Consider the following 23,926-nt stretch of genomic DNA (forward strand, 5'->3'; position numbering starts at 1 on the left):
CACTTTATATCTCAATCCTTCCACAAACAGCAACTCAACTTCTTCTGAAAACGCATTTGTTCGCGAGCTGGTCGGCATGCTGAGAGCTTAGCACTGCGTCACCGCTAACCTTCTCTTTTTCAGAATCTCACCTGTTATTGCAGATATTTTTGCTCTCATAGGATAGAATCCAGCCCATTCAGTGTGTTAATGAAAGTTCGCGAATCAACAATTAGTTTTACTGTCTGTTTTTTTCGTCGGTTCCTCGTGCCCATTTAGGACTGCCCGGTTATCGGGTGCCATGTCCCGAAATTTAATGCAGTAGCATTAGAGAATAAGTTTAATTTAGAAATTTTTAATTCTCTCTATTTAACCTTTCCGAAATCAGCCTTGTTCCGTAGGCGCGTGCCTCATCGATGGGAATAGATGGTAGTCACATTGATTCAGGCTTGGATAGTACGGATAGTTTGACTAATATTGCGTTGTGATGCTGCAAAATGTTTCGACCAATGCGCAATTCAAATTGATTATTTGTTGTCACTACCGATCAGTATTAATGATTAGTATATTCTGTTCTAGCGTCGATGCCCCGTAGCACGTTCATAATGAACTGATACAGCGTTATATCCCTCTAGAAACCATAACAAGTATAACTCAAAGTGCTAGTGTTGTTGAAATAATTTCTTTATCTATGTTTTTAAAGAAAACGGCATCGTTCTTTACTTGTTCCATTATTTAATGATTAACTCAATAGCTGTCTTATTTTTCGTGGCAGTAGGTTTATTTATACTGCTCTGTATTAATATACCGTTTTCTATTTTGACTTGTGTCTCACATGGGGACATTTCACCAGCTACTGAGGAAATAAAATTCTACAATCTATTTTATAGTTGCTAATATTTTTTACAATATTACTCATAATACTCATCCACACTCATACACTTGAATTGGAATGGAAGTTAATACCAATAAAATTTACAGAAGAATCTTAATACATTTTGTAATTACTTCTAAAACAATGATACACTATTTCTTCAAAACCTTCAAAACCCAAATTAGTTTGAGTTCAATTGATATCAAATTGATTGAAATTTTTAAAATTGAAGATGGATTAATTAATGTTTATATTATGAATCTAAAAATGCTGCCCACGAAAATCTAATGCCTGATAAATAGAGCAAAATGGACTCATATATGATCAATATATGTACATATTGTTCAAAATTGAAGTTCTCTTATAAGTAGTAAAAACTCTTATTAAAATTTATTATATATTATAGGGCACGATATGAAATGTCTCTTCGCGTGTTTGAGATATGACGAATGAAGTACTTACAATAAATGTTATTATTTAGTTTATAATGCGGTTTAACGAAATTATGTTAAATAATTTAAAAGTAGATCTAAAAATACGTTTTATCTCTGTACATTTCATAACTTAGTGTGATGTAGGACGTTAAAAGCATGATACATTTTTAAAATTTCCATATGTATATGGAAATAGTTGTCAAGTGGATATGTATGTATAAATTTTAATATGGATAGCTACGACAAATAAACTAAAATTGTAACATAATATATAACATATAAATCTAAAGTTGGTTAAAATTTATCAGAAATACAGCAAGATTTAAGTTGTAGTTCCCTAATTTTAATAAAAATTTGATTGAATTAACGTGTTGTTTATCGCTCTGCATCTAGGAATATCAGATATATTTTATGTAAGTGGATCGCATAAACACGATGACTCTTAATGATCAAGATAATTTATTGTTAGTGAATTACTACAGTGAATTAAAAATGATGCGGGGACTTTTGTGACGTGACAAATAAATTAGTAGTCTGGGGCTATATTTCTAGAAAATGTGATCATGAATATCAAATTATAAAAGCCAAAGCGTTGACAGAAAATATGAAATGAAAATGAAAAAAATTAAAAACATCATTAGTTAGTTCTACCTTAGAATATATTTATGTCTTATTACCTTCTTTGCTGTATTGTTTTTTTTTCATTATTAAGTATTAATTTTAAGCGATTTTTAAATGTAACCAAATTTTTTTTCCATCATGTTAAACGCATATCAAATATGGCGTTGCATATTCAACAGATATCAGAACAATAAATTCCTATGTGTTTTAGTGTACCTTATGCAAAGAATGATACAAGTTGTTACAAAAATAAATATAAAAATTTTCAAGACAAAATACATATAGCCTATTTAATTTTTTTTAGTAATGTGTCATGGATATTTGTGACATCGAAACATTGCAATGTTGCCGTATCAATTCGTTTTAGTTCAGTTTGGATTTGACAAGAAAATTCTAATCTAAATAAAATAATTTATAACACAGATAGTTTGTAGGTTAGGTTTGTTTTTGTTTACATTGAACACTTCCAACCTGTCCATGAGGTAGAGTTTCTAGGCGGGTTTTTTTATGTAGTGGTATCACCCTGGATGCCTAATTCACCTAATTAACAATTGTATATCAGAGAAACGTATTTTACTTTCATTCGAGAGCATATTTACTTTTTTACGTTTAGCTATTGTTTTCTTCGATGATGTGTTTACTTGTCAACTCATATTGGTATCGCTGTATATTTTATTTCTTTTGCTACTATTTGTGTACACCATTCTTCATAAAATTAATCACTAAATTCTGTCTAATACATTTACCATATCTACAAAACAGTTAGTATTCATTCTCTCCTCATACGTTCTAACCTAATACTCATGTTTAATTTTGAACAACTACAATCATATCTGTACACATACATATTTCGCGACCTACATTATCATTTTTTATAGTTATATTCAATTAATTATGTGGATACTTTTAGTTGTTTTCACTCTCATCACTCTGTCCCAGAAATTTCCTTCAGTAACTGCGACTTTCCGACTCACTGTCCATTTCAATCACTAAATTGTTAGTTTTTCACCTGCCTAAGACATGTTCACGATTCCACCATTTACCAATTACCTCCTCTGTATGTCTTATCGAGTTGAAACAAACCGAAAGTGTTATGGTTGACAATGCTTCCTTCCACATCTCCAAACAGTTTTTGATGGAATATCCGTCTCGACCATCAATATATCTGCAATTAATTATTATTAAAAATAATGACCAACAAAACCTAATCGAGTTCTATTGTAACTTTTACCTTTTTCCATGAGGTAAACCAAGAGTGCCACAATGAGCGTCGACTATGCGTTGCGATGAGTATTTCGAAGCCATGGACGTGTAATTCTTACCTCACTGAATTAGTTTCATTCATATATTAGAAGACTTAAACTTAGTTTACTTCAAGTTTTTAAAGTATTGCTGTTATAATCTGCCCGCCAAATCGATAACCTACAAGCGTATCGAGCATACTATATATGCAAAACATAATCACGGTTAGTACGCCTTTAAAGTTTGTTACGTTTATAGTACCTTCAATCAATGAAAAGTAAGGAATAAAAATACAACACAAGTTTTCCAGAAAATAATCCCGAAAAATATCTTGTAGGTATTGTAGGCGTGACTCAGAAACCTGTCACTCGAGAAATCAAGAGAATGGAAAGCAGATATGGAGAGCCATTCTCATATCAAAATTAAAACAATACAACCCTTGAATAAGACGAAAACAGGAGTAGTGTAGTGAGGAGTATTTAATAGAAAAACAGCAGTGTTAATACCTGAATTCATTTTGACAGGCTGAGTCGATAGCATGAGCAATGCGTGCAAATGATAAAACTGGATGCGCCTTTGGTAACGAGCGATGCAACCACTTACAGACGTCACCTGAAACCGACTAATTTCTCAGTATTATTTATCAAATGCGAAACTATATGTGTATTTGTGATAGATAACAATGACAAACGCTAATCCAAAAAGAATTATCTTAGAACTATTAAAACGTTACTTAGTCCTAACTTGTACTAATTTCTAGCAGCATTTTAGCGCTTACCCTACACAAATATTGTGCAGCTTTTTCAATTTGTTAAGTGACAGTGCCTATAACCAAACGGAATATTAAATTTTTTTTCCACTTAAAAATAAGGTACCTATTTTTTAACATATTTGCAAATGACTGAGATATCTATTTTATTTGAACATTGCTTTTGCTAAAGGTAAATTTGATAATAACAGTAGAGATAGCATTTTAGATAAGAGTATGCCCCATACGTTGCACATTACGTACCCATACTAGTTTTAGTTGGTAATTAAATTTAATTACTAAATTACATTACTTAACTCAATTTAGTACTTATCCTCGGTCAATACTTTTCATATTTCAGTCAATATATATTGACTTTTTGCATTTTAATTCAATTTTCGTATTTCGATTTTTTTTTAGCTCTAGGTTGACAGTGACGGTTCAAAATGCATAGGAGGAGATTTTATATAGTGTATGTGATAGTACCCGTTGTATTGTTAGTATATTGCTTAATCAGTTTAAGAACGGTGTCGTTCTATAAAACCTATTATTATTATACTGGAAATAACAACCCTTTAGCCTGTCATTTCTTGGATACTTACGATAGCCTTCCGAACATTCAAGGTTAGTTTTAACATTGTATTATTACTTATTTATAACGGTAATCTTTTTATTACTTACACGGGTTTAATAGTTATCCGTATTGATTGACTATTAATATACTGGAAATTAATCGATTTATCAGCAAGGGATAGACATTTATCTCCATTGTAAGCTATATTGTCGATTATTATTATTATGTTAGGTGTACGGAATTGAACAAATATTTTAGTGAATTCGTATCATATTAAAAATTTAAAAAAACATATAGCTAGGAGAAAAATTGTCGGGTCTTAAGGCAATCTGATGATATTGATGAGGTTACGCTGGGGTTGCCGTAAAAATATCTATATTTTTTGACATATTTATCGATATTTTTCTTGACCGATATTTCTTAAACAAGAGATCTATATTTAAAAAATATATTATAAATATCGATAGTTATTTAAAATAGACCATTGAATTTCAATTTAAACTGTCTCCCCTTTATTTGTGCGCTGATATACCGATATTTCTTTCCAACATATCTAGCTTACGCACATACTTACGTATATCGATATTAAAAGATGACATACTTATGTAATGTAGGCTATAGTGAAGAGAAGTTGATTGTTGAATGCATGTGAAAAAATAATAAAATGAATAATGTTTCAACTTTATTTGGTTATGTATAACATTTGCGTTATTCTGCAAGCAAAGAGTAATATATAGAGTGTTATCTTAATGCATATATAATCTTAACAAAAAAGTGTTGAGAACGTCCTTTCGCTGCATTATTGCTCAGTTTGAGGCAATATTTTGTTAAGAAGGCATTTCATTGTTTGAGCAGGATTAGTTAGGATGCTAAAATATAAGTAGGTAATGAATATAATCTATATACATAAAAATAATGAAATAAAAATATACAAATAAAAAATAATTAAATGGGAATATAAAAAGGCTTTTTCTTTTTTTTTTCTTATTTCTTTAGTTCTATCTTTTTATTCCCTTATACTAAAAACAGCGTAGCACAAAAATGTATTAAAGCAAGTTATATTTATTTTTACAATGTTATTGTGAACATTTTTGGGCGGATAACTAAACGTTTAATTTCATATGATATATGTTAAAATGGAGTAAACTTGCCATATAGTAATACCTTAAAGAACAGCAATAATAAATTAAAATGTCTGTTATATATCAAAATTATTGTTGTGCTCTTATTACTGTTGAATCGACGAGTTAAAGAGACAACTTATGGATCTATTAACAATATAATAAAACAAGCACAAGATTATATCTTGTTTATAAAATCAGGCTCATCTTGTGGGTCTACGAATTGTAGTATTTTGTTTTGTGTTCGTTTTTCTAACAACCTTATTGAGAAATGAATGAAAATAATCACACCTATCTCGGTTAAAAAGCCTTAAACCAAAATATTAAGTATTTCAACAAATATACATTTGTTTCATGAAAATGAACTCCTTCGAAATAATTATGTTTCTATTTCAGAGCACTTTATAAACAAGGAAAAGGCAACAAAAACTTTTTATTTTGTATAATCACGTATACATTCAATGTAATTTTGCCATCACACTATTTGAACTCATTTTGGATTTAATCTGTGGGTAATACTTTCATGATTTCTCCTGGTATATTCTTATAAAAAAGTATATGCACATATATAAACATAAATGCTCTATATAAGTAATTACATACACATCATTAATCTAGCTATTAGAAACTTAGGTTGTTTCTTCCAAGGAAAATGACGTCTGGTTTATTAACTCCCCAGATATTAGTTAGACCACGCCAAACATTTCCTCGGTTTCGCCTTTTTAAGTAAAACCTCCATATATAATCCATGTTTACAGACTTGAATCTCCTTAAGAAGTAAATTTAACTCTTCGAGAAACAATTCATTACAATTCGATTTACAGTCATCCGAGTGGACTGCACACGACGAACCCGCTCCAAAACGTGGAAAACGCAACAGTCGGCTGGCAAGGTTATGGCGTCTGTATTTTGGTATGCGCATGGAATACTTTTCATTGAGTAGCTTGAAAAAAGAAGGACTACCAACAGCGACTATTACAAAGCGGACAGTTTGAAGGATGAAATCTCCGAAAAACGTCCGCATTTGAAGAAAAAGGAAGTGCTGCTTCACCAAGACAATGCACCGTATCACAAGTCAGGGAAAACGATGGCAAAAATTCGTAAATTGGGCTTCGAGTTGCTTCCTCATCCACCATATTCTCCAAATCTAGCGACTATTTCCTGTTCTCAAAAGAATGCTCAAAGCATTCTGGCTGGGAAGAAATTTTTGTCGAATGAAGAGGTGATCACCAAAACTGAGGTCTATCTTGAAGCAAGGGATAAATCGTACTACAAAACTGGTATCGAAAAGTTGGAGGGTTGCTATAATCATTGTATTACCCTTGAAGGCAATTATGTTGAATAAAAAAACTAATTTTGCCAAAAAAATGTAGGCCAGGGACTTTTCAATTGACCTGTTACATCTTGTTCGCTTTCCTATGGTCTGATTCGCGAATGCAGCCTATGGTCGAGTTTCGTTATACCGTCATAAGAGATGTCTGCCTTTCTCCTCATAATGTGGCTTCCGATCTGATCGAGTTTTTCATTCATTTAGTTCAACACAACACTGTAAAAATGTACTCTAAGATTTTTTTGCGTATAGAATTATCACAGAAATATAATTTTCACCGTCGTAAAATGATCCAAAAATGGAGCTTCCTGTCAAATTTTTAATTTTCTCGCTTTTGAGTTAAGGCTTAGATATATAATAATTATTGGAGTGACTATTAAGTAGAATTTAATTTTTTGTTGAGTTTGAATGTTGTCTTACATTTCCTATTAACAAATATTCAATTCATATTGACATTATAAACACTACTCATTGATTACAGCGTTTGCGAGATACTTGTACCTTATAACAAATCGTATCCAATATATCGTTTGTTATAAGATGCTTACATGTATTCTGATTCTGCTCGTTTAAAAGGCATTTGTTGAGAAAAAATGACACAAAACAAATTTTGGTAAAATAACGTTTCGATAAATATTTGGTAGCGATTGAATTATCGAAGTTCTTCAGCATTTCGAGACCATGTGCCAGCCAAACTATGCTGCATCGATCTGAACAATACACTAACTAATTACAAACAATATATGTAATCAGAAGGTGCTCTGTCTGGTTTTTTTTATTGATCTCTTAGAACTTCAACAACCTACCCGTAGGCAATAAGTATTATTTTATGATTTCCGTTATACAATATAACTATAGTGAAATGTAGAAGATCTCTTCGGTAAGTCATCTACTGTATAAACTTGTAATCTAAATCTTAGTCTAGATACTATTCTAACTCATTCTAAAGACTATTCTAACTTATTTTAGAGATTATTATATCTCACTCTATGTGTCTTTTAATCAGTTCGTATGGTAGCTTGCGTTTGAGTCTACGCACTTCACTATCATCGCGCAAATTTAACTGTTTGGCGAATACATTGGGATGTACTAACAATCTTTAAGAGTACTTTAAACTAACACTTCAACCCACACTCGTGATGCGTTCTAAGGGGATATTGCGCTGAATTAGTCTATTGGAAATGTCATATCGACGATGATTCGCAACACATTACTTTGGAACCTCTGAAGGATAGCTCTGTTAGATTTGCTAGTAGTACCCGACAGTTCAATACCATAGGTCCAAATGGGCATAACTATTAACTTATATAGAGATATGACTGAGAGATAAGTTCTTCTACTAGTGGGGAATGTCACATGGATTTCACAGATTTCGTCTTATTTGCTTTGTCTGGTGAATACGCTGGATGGGACAGAACTCCCCATTCGAGTTGGAACAATGTAGATACAACAGTGAAGAGCACTTTACTTGTCATGCAATAGAATAACTTTGCCACTGTTACTCACTGTTGAACTAGTCTCTTGTGTGATATTGTAACGTTCAACTTATTTAATAGAGACCGGTGAATGTCTCCAATAACATTTTCATTTCAGCAGTACGTAATACATCACAAGATTTCTTTAATAATGTTTACTTATTTTGTAATTGAACATTTTCATAACTACGTGTGTTTAGTTCAGAAGACGCTTTCAAATTAAAGAAGTATAATCTAAGTTCACAACAAATGAAATAAAATATTGCGCTAATACTTAATTTTTATATTAATATAATATTAAAATAGATAATTTTACGTTACTAACTACTAATATCTTCCTATGTCGAACTGAATTACCAAATTACAATTTTTGTTACAATGAGGCTACAGTAATTTTTAAACAATGTGTATTTTATGACATGACAAATGAGAAGTGATCAATAACAGTTGAAATAATGATGAATCACTGGTATTATATTTGGGAGCTTATTAGATATATGACGTGTTTTTTTTTACTGAGTATTCAGTAAATTCATTTTCAAAAATAGAGAGTAACGAACTTGATCTTCAAAATACTGCCTATTTTATCATCATTCGCGATCTAGGTTGCCCAAAGGGCAACTCACGAAATATATAGAGTAGATAAAGTAGACTTTTCACTAAAGTGCGCGGGACTTAATATAAATATAATAATAATAAAAATATGGTAGCCGGCTTGGTGGCGCAGAGTTAAAGGAAACAGAACGGTCCTCCTACTGTTGCGATAGCCGCGGGTTCGAATCCCGCCGGGGCATGGTCGTAAATTTGTGTTTGTGATTGTTTAATATTTGTGATCGTCTTATGCAAGAGTGTAAAATCCGACAAGGAATTTTATCCCAGTCACGCCAGTAACCAGGCTGGGTAAGACCGGATGTCTTCTGCTATGATTTCTAAGTTGGTCACTCGCCAGTCGGTAGGCAGGACCGTGGATCGAACGGATCGGACCCACGTTAAAAAGGTCCAGTCCAGATAAATCCATATTTGGTAAAAGGACACTTTATAATACGTAAAATAAATTAATAATGGGGTAAAATAAAAACACAAAACAAACAACAAACACAAATAAAAGTAAAAAACAAAATGTATTCAATTATGTCTAATAATTTATTATAAGAAATATTAGGAAAATACATAAAAAAAATTAATTTAATTTTACAATTTTCATCAGAAATATTTTTTTTATTATTTAATTAATGCATTGTTACTAGTCTTCTCCGTCTAACCCAATATTTGTCTTTATGCTAACTTAAATCTAGGTATATAAATAGGAGGACCCATTGGCCCTAACTCAGTTTCTGGTGAAATAATGTTTATACATGTCACTGCTGAATTTTTTAATATATGCACCTCACTACACAACACTACACAAGATCAGATGGTTTGTTTCTTTTTAGTCTGTGTCCTGTTCTGGTGGTATCCAAAAGTTGTAATATTTCAATATTAGTATGAGAATGATGAGTCTTTCCTCATTCCCCCTTGCAATTCTCTTAATTTCTTGAGTGACTGTGGGTATCTGAAGGTCTCGATGTAGGTAATAAGTTCTCTAGTATTTGGGTGCACCCACAATACCTCTCAAGAAATTGTTCTGAAAAATTTGTATTTTATTAATGTTACTCTTTGTAGAACATCCCCATAATTGAACTCCGCATGTCCATATAGGTCTCAATATTTGCTTATATAATAGCAATTTATTATGTACTGATAACTGTGATTTTTCTTCCAATTAGCCAGTATATTTTCATATATTTCAATTCCAGTTCTTTTCTTTTCTTTTTTATATGTTCCTTCCAGCGAAGTTTTGCATCGAGATTCATTGCGAGATATTTACCGTTGTTGCTATATGGAATGATAGAGTTATTTAATGTTATTGGCGTTTATACGGTCTGTTAATAGGTGAACTGCACATGTACAGATTTACTTTCATTAATTCTTATTTTCCAAGCTTGTGTCCAATTATTTATATTGTCACTTGCCTGTTGTAATTTTCGTGAGGCTTCTTCACTATTGTCCCCGACAGCTATAATCGCAGTATCTTCAGCAATTTTAGCCATCGTGATATTTTTCGTTTGTGGTATATCACAATAATAGGCTTTTTCAATAACATCTGTTATTCTGTGGACCTGGTCAATTGTTGAGTGTTTGTTAATAAACCCAAACTGGTGTGTTGGTATTAGGGTTTTTCTCTCTATGATCGGTTTTATTCTTTTCAACAGGAGTTTTTCAAAAACCTTAGATATTACTGGCAGCAGGGATATAGGTCTATAGGATTTTATTTCGATTGGTGACTTCACAGGTTTTGGGATCATTATAATTTCCGCCATCTTCCAAATATCTGGGACATCTAAATGCTGTATTGATCAAGTTGGTGAGTTTTATAATTTCCTTTCTTGGTAGTTTTTGCTGTAATTCTCCTATTATTAATTTTCTCAAAAATAAATTGTATTTCTGTACCTTTCTAAACCTATAGAAGCCCGACACTGTAACACATCTTCCACCCAACTATCTAGGACTTAAAACTATCTGATGTATATTTTAATCGTTATAGCAATACAAGAGTCGAAAGGAAAAATCTGTAGTTAGTATAAAAGCACTACGAGCAAATCTAACATAGATATTCTCCAAAGGTTTCAGAATAAAGTGTTGCGAGTCATCGTCAATGCCCCATATTGCGTGTCCAACAAACTGATTCAGCGCGATATCCCCTTAGAACCTTCAATGCAAATCACAAACATGATTCGAACTCGCGACTGTCACAACAGTAGGTGGGCCTTCGTCTCGCCTTTACCACTGCGCCAACTTAACCAGCTGTATTATTATTCATCTTTTTAGAGTTATTAGTTTTGCTGGCATAGAACTGGTTGTTCAATAATTCTTTTCTAAGTCATCTTTTCTCCCTTTTTACGCAAATTAATCGACAAAAACTCGCTATTAAATACATTACACTACATTATACACAAATATCTGATTTTTATGAAAAAATAAAGATGTGAAAGCATTGTACCTGCCTTTGTAAGTTGAGAATATCCCTCGATTTTCCCGGACTCAGATCCTCACTTGGTTCTAATGGTGGTTCCATTAGTTCCATTGGTTCGGAAATGCACTATTTCGAATAAAAAAAGAATTTTGAAAATGAGTCCACAATTGACGGAAAATTCGGTGAACATTCATTAAAAAAAAGTTTACAGTCCAACACATAAACTCCTCCTTATTCTAAAGTCCGTTAAAAATGTAAAAAATTGATTAGAATTATGGCTTGAGCGTGGCCCACTTTTCGAGATAGGATGATGATGAGTTTAGAAATTATGCCAGGTGAGAATCTATAGCTTGATAGTGTTTACTAATTAACGAGAATCTACCGCTAATTTGACTGCGTTGTTCAACTTATATAGATTCTGCCTTGTTAGAAGTAGTTTCTGTACGCCTTCTTATATGAGTTCATGTTGGGAATTGTCGACGGTTATGTTTTATGCTTACGATGTTGGTTGGTTTTTTCATCGTTAGAACGAAATCTCTGTTTGTGTGGATACAGGGCCTCTAAAGGTAGTTGAAAAGTCAAAGTCGTCGATGTACGTGATTAGATACTCAATCTGTTTTTAACTCTGACTATTTAATGAATTTGCCATTTTGAATCAAAGTAATCACAAACGTTTGTCAGTTTATAACCTCTAATTGTCTTCACTAATATATTAAAGAATTTTACAGACATTTAACAACGAGACGAATTTTAAAGGCTGGTTCGGTTGCATGATCGGACATATCAGACAGTATGTATACTTGTATCTATTTAACTAGAATAAAATCAGAAGAAAAAATCTATAAACTCAGCTTGATATTAAAATGAATTTACAAACCGCGATTGAAAACAAATTCTGTTATTTTGCATGACTTATACGCGAAAACTGTCGAAGTTAACCGAGTACTGATCATGTATCGCTGAAAATAGCCACTTCACACTATATATCATCTGTAACATTCAGCATTAGAATTATTGAAATATCTTGTGTAAATTATACCGAGTTTAAAATGTAATACAGACATTTATTTAAAAACTACGGATTTGTGGATGTTTAAATAACTAACAAAACATGTAACAAAAATGTGTTTATATATAGATATAGATTTTTTAATACAAATTTAAAATAAAAATTGCATTCAAGGATTTGATATTTCATGTTTGTTACTTCAGTAAGTGATCTACTATGCAACTTATAATCCAAATCTTATTCTAGATAATATTCTAACTTATTTTAAAGTCTATCCTAACTAAAAACTATTATAGCTCATTCTAGAGATTATTCAATCTCACTCTATGTGTCTATTAATCAGTTCGTATGGTAGTTTGCGCTTGAATCTACGCACTTCACTTGCATCGCACACATTTAACTGTTAGGCCAGTGCATTGGGATGCACTAATAATCTTTCAGAGTACCTCGCAGTAACATTCCGAATCACACTCGTTATGGGTTCTATGGGGATATCGCGCTAGATCAGTTTGTTAGACAGGTAATATGGGGCATCGACGATGACTCGTAACACTTTATTCTGGAACCTCTGGAGGATATCTATGCTAGATTTGGTAGTAGTATCCCACAGTTCAATACCATAGGTCCAAATGGACATAAGTATTGACTTATACAGCTAAACCTTGTTATCTAATGATAATTTAGATTTATATCCCATATGTTATCAGCTAATTCATTTGGTTTAGCTTAACCCCAAGCTGTTTGCGTTTTGTCACTATATGTATCTATCTTGACAGTGTTTTATGTTTTCAAGTATAATTATAGATATTCCACCATGTGCGTTGTGTCATCTGGGTATTTTGTGTGATACAGCTTGTATTTCGGAATTCGTAAATAATTTCTATCAGTGAAATGTGTTTCGCATATCATGACGATATCAATATTTTGTTCATACAGGAAAATTGTAAACTCCCTGGGATGTTGCTGGAGTTCATTAATATTCCAGACGGCTATTTTACTTGCTGTAATGGTTATATCATTAGTAATGACGACGATGAGTAAATTCATCATCGTACTCATTTGCTCCATAAATTTACCCATCATTTCATCTAATTTACACATATGTACTGACAGTTTCAATGGCGATTGGCTTATACGATAAATAATCGGATAAGACTTAGCCAGACATTGATCTAGTCTCTTCAGCTGACGAGCTATACCTGTGTGTCTCGCGAGGATCGCTACGTCACCTCTTCCGTGGGAAGGACCAATCTGGTGATTTCAGTATCTTTCAATTAATATCCGACTAAGGTTGTATTCGGGCTACTTCCTAGGGTAACGGGCGGACGCTCACATACACATATCACATCTGTTAAATTTGGTAATATCTAAAGTTGCTTCCATGAATAAACAAGTACATATTTTATTTAACTTACAAGATATAACTAACTTTTTATTAATTCACCTTGAGTAGCAGTGTTGTGTACCGCTGTTAGGATTTATCATACCGATCATTGACATTGTTTACGTATAGTCTATCCAAAGAAGTTTTGTACATACGTCATCTAAATATGTGACGTAGAGACATCGCAGTGTTGCCGTATCAACTCTGAGTTTTAGTTTAATTTGGCTTTGTCATACAATAAAATTGTAATCAAAATAAAATAATTAAACAAAAATACTGAACCAAATATAATTTATTTATCATTATAGTTGGTCTATTATTGGATTTGTTACTATTATTGGTGAATGATCAGAATACAGGTCGAAACATGACTTATATCAATATTTTTTGTAGTACAGAAATCTATTGTATCTGGTTTTTATTTCTGTCTGAAGGGCAATATGTTGCTTCACCAGTAGAGATATGTTGTAAGTTATCTGTCTTTATTGCTTTTAGCAGTTCTCTACCTTTTGAGGTTATTATTCTTGAAGCCCACATTACATGTTTTGCATTGTCCATGGACTCCCTCTGTGGTTATACTGGTGGCTTGCAGGTAGTCTTTGCGGAATTTTTTTTTTCGAAATGCTTTATAACATCTCGAATGATTATGTTTGTACCTCCATGTGCTTTATCATCAGGGTGATTTTTATGATATAAGTTATATATATATATATATATATATATATATATATATATATATATATATATATATATATATATATATATATATATATATATATATATATATATATATATATATTTAATTGTAATATTAAATAATTTAATATTTTATAAATAATTATAATATATAATTGTTCAATCATAACGAAAAAACACAAAATGTATAGACCAAATAAACTTTTTGTGAAAACCAAATATACTTATCTTTTCTTTGGGCAAAGCTATAGGCAATCAAAATGGTAGCGGTACTTTTGCCCCACGTTGTACTAAAATTAATATATTCTGAATGTAATTCTTTGAATACCATGTTTGGAATTGTCGGCTAGCTTCTGTTTGTTATTTTATCAGCAGAAATTCAGATGCTCAATATAATGCACTGAAAATTATCGGTAACTTTTAGTGAGTTTCGTAAGTCAATGCATGTTGCCAGGTTTTAGCATGACTATTAAGTGAGATTATAAGATTTAGATGGTAGATCTTCCTTATTATTAATGTGTAATCGTTTATACTCTTTTATGTTTTATCTCGTTCTTGTTTTTAACAAGTCCTCTTGTTCTATCACTTATCTTTTTCCTTCATAAGAACCATTATCAGGCTAAATTTTCATACTACAATACCTTATTTTTTAATGTTTCATATCTATCTTTAAAGGTATCGTAATGTTCAGAAAGAAATGGTATACTCCTATATTATATATAATAGTTCTTAGTATATTATTAATATATTACATAGCTACTTTTAAAACGGTTGCTTTCTATAAAGTTTATTACAATTATACAGGGATTAATAGCACACTGATATGTCATTTTCTCGATACCTACGATAGTCTTCCAAATATTCAAGGTTAGTGTATTATTGAAGTAATCAAGCTAAAAGTAATTTTATTTATTATTTATTGTAGCAAAATAGTAAAATAAAACTAATCAACTATTTATTTTTATCCTATATTTTTCCTTTGCTCCAATTTTAAAATTAAAAGGTTCTTATTCTATGACAGACACTTTGATGACAACTAAGTCATTGTTTTAAAAGTACTTTAGGGTAAATAATGTGGCTCGGTGAATGGAGGTAAAACGAAATGAAATAGTGGTGTATACATTATGTGACCGTTATTTATTGGCTATATAAAAAATGTGAAAAATACAATTAGATAAAATGGATGGCAGCGGTGTTACTTGGAGGCGAGGCTTGGGCAGTCGATGGTGGCACGTCTAAACCAAACGATGGTTGAGCACTGAATGAATCGAAATACCCTTCAATAACATCCCAGATAAACGTCACGGGGTTGCCGCCAGCTATTCGTTATCGGGTTCTAGTTGGCGCTGCTGGCACCCCGCCCGTGTTGAACATCTAGGATTATATTTCTGGGTATTTTGTATACCGTTATTCCACGATGTAAAATTCGACATGCCTCAAGGTCGCTACAATACTCCCCTGCCAGAATTTTTCATACAATTACTCCAAGCAACAAAAATACAAAGATGTATGAAGGAATATCAAATACAAAAAAAAATTATATACCAAACAAAATGTGCTGCATGAAAAGGGCTTTGAAAATTATGACGAATCGAAACGGTTGTGGTTAGTACGGTTGCGATCGGTACGGCTGTTGATATCTTCCGGTCCTGCAGATACCGTTGCTTCATCGTCGCTTTGGCACTTGAATGTGGTCCATCGACGACGTTGAGAACAAGCTATTTTTCGGACAGGGCTCCCGTAATCGACGCCGTGGGAGGATCGATTGTTCGACGACGTGGTAGCTTATTTTCTTCGACGACGAGACGTTGGCAATTCTGGTACCTCGGCGAAGATATGACGAGTCTACGGTGAGTGCAATCGGTACCTAGCTTCTAGAGCTGCCCTGTGACTAATCCGTAGTCACATACCTTACGGTAATTCAGAAAAAACAAATAACGATGGTATCCGACCGAAGCTGCCCAAAGCCTTTCAAATCAAAATGTCTGCCATTATGACGGAGACGGCGAGCGAAGGAAGACATTATGATTTAAATATAGCGCCGAAAGAAATGTTTAGCCGAGACGCTTATGATTAAGCAGTGATGTAAAAATATCTATGAGTTCGAAATATTGTGAAAAAAAAATGTTAACAAAAAAATTTAAAAAATGAATTGGAAATAATGAAATGAATAGGAATAAAGTGAAAAGGAATATTGGAGGTAAAATCGAAATCGAATCGAATTAAAAATTTTTAAATTTTTGAAACAAAAAATATAACGGGCACGTAAAATACACCATGTTGCACGTACCCTCCATTCACGAGTCCAAACCCAATTTTGCGAAAGATCACGTCGGGGTCACCACTTTAGGGTAAATAATGTGGCTTGGTGAATGGAGGTAAAACGAAATGAAACAGTGGTCTTTACATTATGTGACCGTTATTTATTGGCTATATAAAAAATGTGAAAAATACGATTAGATAAAGCGGATGGCAGCAGTGTTACCTGGAGAAGAGGCTTGGGCAGTCGATGGTGGTACGTCTAAACCAAACGATGGTTGAGCACAGAATGAATCGAAATTCCCTTCAATAACATCCCAGATAAACGTCCCGGGGTTGCCGCCAGCTATTCGTTATCAGGTTCTAGTTGGCACTGCTGGTACCCCACCCGTATTCAACATCTCGGATTATATTTCTGGGTATTTTGTAGACCGTTATTCCACGATGTAAAATTCGACATGCCTCAAGGTCGCTAGAGTACAATGTGTTTCACATATAACTTCACTGAACTAGATCAAATGGTTCTATTGTCTTTAATCTTCTGACTAAAGCATCATTATATAGGAGCGGAGGATATCAACATTGATGTACTGATGGAGCAGCTAATATGCACATTATCATTACGATTGTATTACGGAATATCAACAATAACTCGCAGTACCTTATTCTGGAATCCTTGAATGATATTTATATTGCGTTGGCTGGTGCAACACAATAAGTAAACAAATGCTTATTATATACTGACATGACTGAATATCGGCCTAATAATTAGTAGTTTTTTTATGCTTCAGCTTCTTAATTTAAGTAATAATAATCTTAATTGAGTTCATCACATTTTTTATTCACGTGTGGCTTCCTTCAGAACTTCCAGAATAAAGTGTTGCGAGTCATCGTCGATACCCTATATTACGTCTCCAACAAACTGATTCAGCGCGATACCCGTTAGAACCCATAACGAGGGTGATTCGAAGTGTATTCTTTAGAATAAGTTAGGATATACTTTAAAATAAGTTAGAATAGTATATAGAATAAGATTGAGATTACAAGTTGTGCAGCAGAATACTTACTGAAGAAACACGTCAGGAAGTTATATTATATAAAGGAAATCACATCATAATAATACTTATTGCCCACGGGCAGATTATTGAATTTGCAAGAGATGTAACGTTGGAATGTTGTAATTTTGTCACTTTTCGATTGATTCAGTGTCGTAATCAATGTCGTTTCCAATGGCTTATGGATTACAGTGTTATCTGCAAATGTAGCAACATTTCCACTTAATATAGGCAAATCCCGAGTATACAGCAGATAAAGGACTGGTCCCAATACTTTTCCCTGTGGTACACCTATTTATATTTTCCTCAAGTCAGAATAGGCACGCTCTGTTTGACTCTGAAGTAATAGTGATATTGGTATTGATTTAGCTTCACCTATGCAGAAATTCCCTCATGGTGTCATTTTTTAATTGTTTAATTTCATATCTCAGTTAGAATGTAAGATTATTCAAAAAGCAAATCTAATTAATGTTGAATTTGTTGAGTTGAAATTGAAATTGAGTCATAATGTTGATTATCATATATTGATTGAATATTTTAATTTTTAATGTATTTATATTATTCTAGCTTTCATATTCTACATGTATACTTGTGTATTTTCACATTATCTGCCGTTTTGAGTTAATTTCATATCAGCTGCGTATTGGTTATTAACTTACTTCTCTGGATTTTTAAGTGCTTCTCACTATTTGATGTCATAGTTTTGTGCTAGCTTTCGAAGAGAACGGTCGTGTCCGGTCCTCCGAGCCTACCTACTCTTCCGAGAATTACCCGCAACTGATTGTCTAACGATCGATTTACATATTGCAGCGTTAGGTTAGTGCTTTTTCATTATTATCTCCAGTGTCAGCAATGTTATCAGATTTAGCTGCTAAATATGTATAGTTAAATAAATTATAAGCACAATATTTAGCATTTTTATAAAATAGTTCTAAGAAATGTATTCTTAATGTAATTTATAGACGTATATAATAATATATAACGTTAATTATTAATTTCATTGTAGATACTAACATTGTTGAAGGGACGTCTATATTTTTTGTCGAGACATCTTGTAACTCGTATGCTAATGGTCACTTGACAATACATCCACGACAAGCATGCGCTGTTGAAAGTGCAGCTCTGACAAACCCTGAAAGAATGGTATATTTGTTGTATTTATCACCTGGTAAGTCCATATATTTAATATATCATATGTCTTCTGGATTATTATATTTTAGGTACTTTTTCGAGTGCGAGCACTGAGTCTAGTCGAATAATAAAAGCATTACAGTTTTACCCCAACATTAAGTTTTTGCGAGTAAACATGGACAGATTTGTGGAAGGTTCACCAGTTAATGACTTGTGGAAATCGCGAAAAATTCACACAGGAAAATATGCTCTAAGTCATACCAGTGATGTCCTTAGGTAAATAAGATCGTTGAACAAACAGACATGACTACAATTTGTATTACTATATAAGGAGTGTCATGACGACAAAATGCTCATTCATGTTTACTCATGCAATTTGTAATCTCCTTGGATTTGATATTCATCAGCATGTGTTCGTACATAAGTTATGAAAGGGAACAAATGGCGACTTGCTAATACATCGTGTGGTTTAGTTCCCTTCAATCTTCTTATTTCCTGCCTGTTGTCCAGTAGCTATATTGGTTTCACGTCGCTGTGGTTTAGCAACCTTATTTCATGTTTTAAGGCGAAATCTTGGATCACTTCGTATATCCATTTGAATTCGAGGTCAACGTGCAGCTCTTCGTTGGTTATGTAGCGATAAGCATTGGTAATTAATCGCAGAAATTCGTTTTGGGTACATTGTATCCCATAGGTCCAACTTGGCTTTATGATTGACTGATAAACCAGTATAGTTGCTTGACTTTGAGACTAACCTACTCTGCTTTTTGTTTAATATGATTTTTGTAACTTAACCTACCATCGAGATATATTCTGAGAGTGTCTGGCAAAAATGTTCCAAGTGCTGTTTTTTTGTTGTTGTGATATCAGCAGTATAGAGCAGATATAACAGTTGTCCTAAGACACTAATCTGTGGAACTTTAGCCGAAATAGGTTTAAGTGTTGAGAATACAGAGAGTATTGTGAGACTCTAAATTTTCTTTCAAAAAGATAAAATAAATATCTGTATTATTGTCATTTCGTATCTTGGTGGACAGTATATAGTTCCTATGTTTATTTCAAGGCCGTTCTTTTCAATACTGACTATTGTAGCTTTTTTTTTGTTTTATCTCACCTTGTTATATATTTTGTTTCATTATTAGAGCTGTTCCGCCTCGAGCACCTTCACTAGAATGTACTATCGAGTATGCATCATAACCCGGTATTTTAATGTTTTTTTTTGAGCAATGAGTCTCCGATATGAGGGCTATATCTATGTTATTTGTTCTCAGAAGTAGTTCTAGTTCTCGGACTGGTTAATTTAAACCATTTGCGTTCCACGTTATAATTCTTAAAACGAATTACTCATTTTTGTTTCACTTTAACTTGTTTTAGGATTTTTCTAATATTACTATCCCGTTGAGTGACTGAAATTCTGTCGCATTTCAGTCTGAAATAATAATAATTGATATAAAAATATATTTATAAGTAATATAAGTAATATAGTATATATAGATAGGTTGAACATATTCTTTCGAAAAATATTTTTTCAGCAAATCAATATATATTACAAATATAACATCGATGTTTTTCAGGTATATCTATATTTTTTGGGAGCAATCGTTTTTTTTTTGTTCTTCAGAAGTATAAACCCAGAAAATATCGATATTTCTTCTGGTTTTTGGTTACGATTGGTTTTGGTTACGAGCTAAAACATTATACCATTTTTAGACTAAATAGCCCTATTATAATATAAATCTGTATAAATAAAAAAGAATCGGCGAAATGTATTCCGCACATAACTTCAGGATCACTGCATCAAATTGGATAATTCTTTTTTTTGTTACGTTCGTTGCTATCAAGTCAAGGTTTGTATAGAAAAATATAAAAAGCTTACGGATACTTTTTTATATTTAAATCTCATAGTACGAAGAGAGTAACGTAGAAGATAGACGACAAAACATTGACAGATTGGAAATTTTAAAAATTCAGGAGCGCCCTTCCTCTCAATAAGCAATAAAAATATGGTATTAGAATAATGGTACTGGCGAAAATTATCTCCCATTAACGGAGGTAGCTTCAAAATCGCGAGCCACATCTCCAAATATCAAATCAAAACCAGGTGTTATCCCAAATCCAGCACGTCATCTGCATATGCAAAGCCATCCCAATTCCACTTCTCTACAGAAAAAGCAAACTCACAGAAAGCAGCGGGATAGAAAATGCTGGTTCGGCCAATCTGCCTCTACGTATGGCACAAGTACATTTCTGAAAGACAACTTGCACCACTCCAGATGTTCCAATCCAAAAAATCTGCGCGCTCTTCAAAGCTCCATGGTTTAAGAGGTGCTTGAATACCCATCTCGAATCAAGCATCCCGTTCGTGAACAGTCTCAAATATATGGCGAGTGTGAGGTTCTCCTTTGGTGACTTATAACTTGCAAATGAACTGATAAAAGCACTATCCTCTCTCTATTCGCAGTAGTTAAATTAAATACGGCAATCGCAATCGTACTCCATGGTGGCTGCCACCCGCAAAATCCAAATTTCCGGAATCTGAATCGTTACAACTTTGAGGGTTGCATTTACAATGGAGATATAAAAACAAAAGGGCAATTGTTTAATCTTTGTATATCCAACATTATTTATGTATTTCCCAGAAAACAAATCTAATAACGTTATGTAACATAAAGCATTACACTATATATAATATTGTGTGTTAATAAGTTACATATTTTCAGCTCAGGTAGGACCGTCATAATAGAAGATTCATAATATTAGGATTATTTATAGAAACTTTTTATATATGAAAAAAAACTAATTGATAATATACATTTTATTAGTTGACGCATATTTGTTCCTTTCAGATATTTACTGTTATGGAAATATGGTGGTATCTATGCCGATTTGGATGTAGTGGTAATTAAAAACTTGGATCCAATCCCAGAAAACTTTGCTGGGGCACAGGACGATGTATATCTGGCTAGTGGTGTCATGGGATTTAATAAATATGGAATTGGACATAAACATGTGGAATCGTGTTTAAATGATATTGCCCAGCATTACGATGGAAACGTTTGGGGCATTATTGGTCCATATATAGTCACCAAGTTAGTATATCACTATATTGTTTCAATATTATGATTAGCCCCTCGATTTTATTACAATATCTTGTTCGTTTCCCAGATTGGCTCAACGTTTATGCAAGGAACCACATATCAAAAATTTCACAGGAAAATCATGTGAAAATTTTTACCTTTTGCCAACAGATGCCTTTTATCCAATATTCTATCCAGCTTGGCGGCTATTTTTTAATAAAAACGAACTGAAACATGTCAAGAATAAATCCCAGTCGAGTTATATGTTGCATCTCTGGAATAAATTAAGCATTGATGAACGCATTGATATAACCAGTGATGATGTACCTTACCTACACTTTGCAAAAAAATTTTGTCCAAGAACGATAGCAAATGTTGTTGAATATTTTTAGAACAGGCTTTGCAAACATTTAGTTAACTATTTCAATGTAATTTACTAAATTATTTTTATACGTTAAGTGTAAAATCTAAAATTGTAATGTTCATTAGAATAAATATACTTTTTATATGTATTATTACATATTTCAGTTGTTTATGACTGTGGTGGCATAATAGTGAACTGACGTCATCACAACGTTGAATTCAATACTAATTAGAGTTTGTAAATTCGTCTCAAAATCAGACCGTACCGTTGTTTCTATTCGGAATGAGATATAAAAAATTAGCATTTTTTTCGATGTTCTGTCAATTTATATATCACAATATACGATATAATCAAAATTTGATACAATTATTTCAAAGAAAACTGTTAATCTGGAAAGTATTCTCAGAAAACTTCTTGGAATATGCAAGTCTTCGAAGGAGAACTATTTCAAATTGACATTGAATATAAATTAATCGTTTCTGTTTTTTATGTTATTTACTTTTTCTTTAGCAACAGGTCTGAAGAAAGATGCACTGTAGAGAAACACATTTACATCATAATAAATTGATACGCTATACGTGAGATGGGAACACAGCAACGAAGAAAACAATAATCAAAAGTAAAATAGTAAATATGCCGTCTAATAAAAATAAAATTCATTACTTACAGCCTATTCAAAGTTATTTTGTTCATATGTCATCTAAAGTTGTGACGTCAAAAGGTCGAAATATTGCCATATTAACTCTAACAATATTCTAATTTAAATAAAACAATTCAACAGAAATGCTGTTATTGTATATTATTTATTTTAATATTATAGTAAATCTAATGCATATATTATCCAAGGACTTAAAACTACAATTGAGTACACAGTTATAATAGTTTGTAGGTTAGGGTTGTGTTTGATTACGTTTACATTTAACTCTTTTCCATACCACCTATAAGTTAAATTTTCAGGCGCGTTTGTAGTTGTATCCCCTGGAGGCCTAATTCACCTAATTAACAATTGAATATCCAAGTAATATATTTTACTTATACGCTTAGTTCTTGTGTCCTTCGCTACAGTATTTCCTTGTAAAGATATTTTTATATCACTGTATTTCTCCTTCGTTTGTTTTGTTAATACCTGTATACATTTTTCTTGATGCAATTAGATTTAATCACTGCATTCTCCTTAACGCACTTGCCATATCTGCAAAACAGTTACTATACTTTCTCTCCTGACTTATTTCCTGATATATCCAGTATATTCTGAACAATTTAAATTACACACATATCTGTGCACATAGATCTTTTAAACTCTACAATAACATTTCCTACAGTTTTGTTAACAACGAATTTTACTGGCAAGAGGGGAACTTCGTTATCTCGTTCCTGTTTTAAGCAACCGATTAGAAACGCAGTCTGTTCTGTGTTGCTTCGAAATTTTCAATAAGAGTAATAATAAGCAGCGATTTGAAATTTTTCAAAACAAGCAAAGCATTAAAAAAGCGTTTATCGGTTATATCCTCTTATCACTATTGTTTTGAAGAATTTTTCA

General features: G+C 32.6%; 1 protein-coding gene and 1 long non-coding RNA gene across 2 annotated transcripts; one reads left to right on the forward strand and one right to left on the reverse strand.

Annotated features, from left to right (window-relative positions):
• Positions 1-1,597: 1,597 nt before the first annotated feature.
• Positions 1,598-3,754, reverse strand: LOC143194252 (uncharacterized). The gene is made up of 2 exons (XR_013005277.1): positions 3,140-3,754; positions 1,598-3,073 (listed from the first exon to the last, which is right to left on the reverse strand). It is a non-coding gene; the product is annotated as an uncharacterized LOC143194252 (long non-coding RNA).
• Positions 3,755-3,877: 123 nt separating this feature from the next.
• Positions 3,878-22,534, forward strand: LOC143200440 (lactosylceramide 4-alpha-galactosyltransferase). Its single transcript, XM_076410861.1, has 6 exons — positions 3,878-4,021; positions 4,319-4,522; positions 18,821-18,982; positions 19,035-19,221; positions 21,792-22,034; positions 22,111-22,534. Exons 2-6 carry the CDS (start codon positions 4,345-4,347, stop codon positions 22,412-22,414), a joined length of 1,074 nt encoding a protein of 357 aa, XP_076266976.1. The 5' UTR covers positions 3,878-4,021; positions 4,319-4,344; the 3' UTR covers positions 22,415-22,534.
• The last annotated feature ends 1,392 nt before the right edge of the window (positions 22,535-23,926 follow it).

This window comes from Rhynchophorus ferrugineus, unplaced genomic scaffold (genome assembly GCF_030347505.1).
Source record: "Rhynchophorus ferrugineus isolate W39M unplaced genomic scaffold, kcgeb_rfMv2 rfM1, whole genome shotgun sequence".
In the NCBI taxonomy this organism is placed as follows: Eukaryota; Metazoa; Arthropoda; class Insecta; order Coleoptera; family Curculionidae; genus Rhynchophorus; species Rhynchophorus ferrugineus.

Bases quoted from the DNA above. Each gene is read 5' to 3' on its own strand.
- LOC143200440 (XM_076410861.1), top strand. From the start codon at position 4,345: ATGCATAGGAGGAGATTTTATATAGTGTATGTGATAGTACCCGTTGTA. The intron at 4,523-18,820 runs GTTAGTTTTAAC...ATTTCATTGTAG, and splicing joins TAGCCTTCCGAACATTCAAG to ATACTAACATTGTTGAAGGG. The intron at 22,035-22,110 runs GTTAGTATATCA...TTCGTTTCCCAG, and splicing joins GGTCCATATATAGTCACCAA to ATTGGCTCAACGTTTATGCA.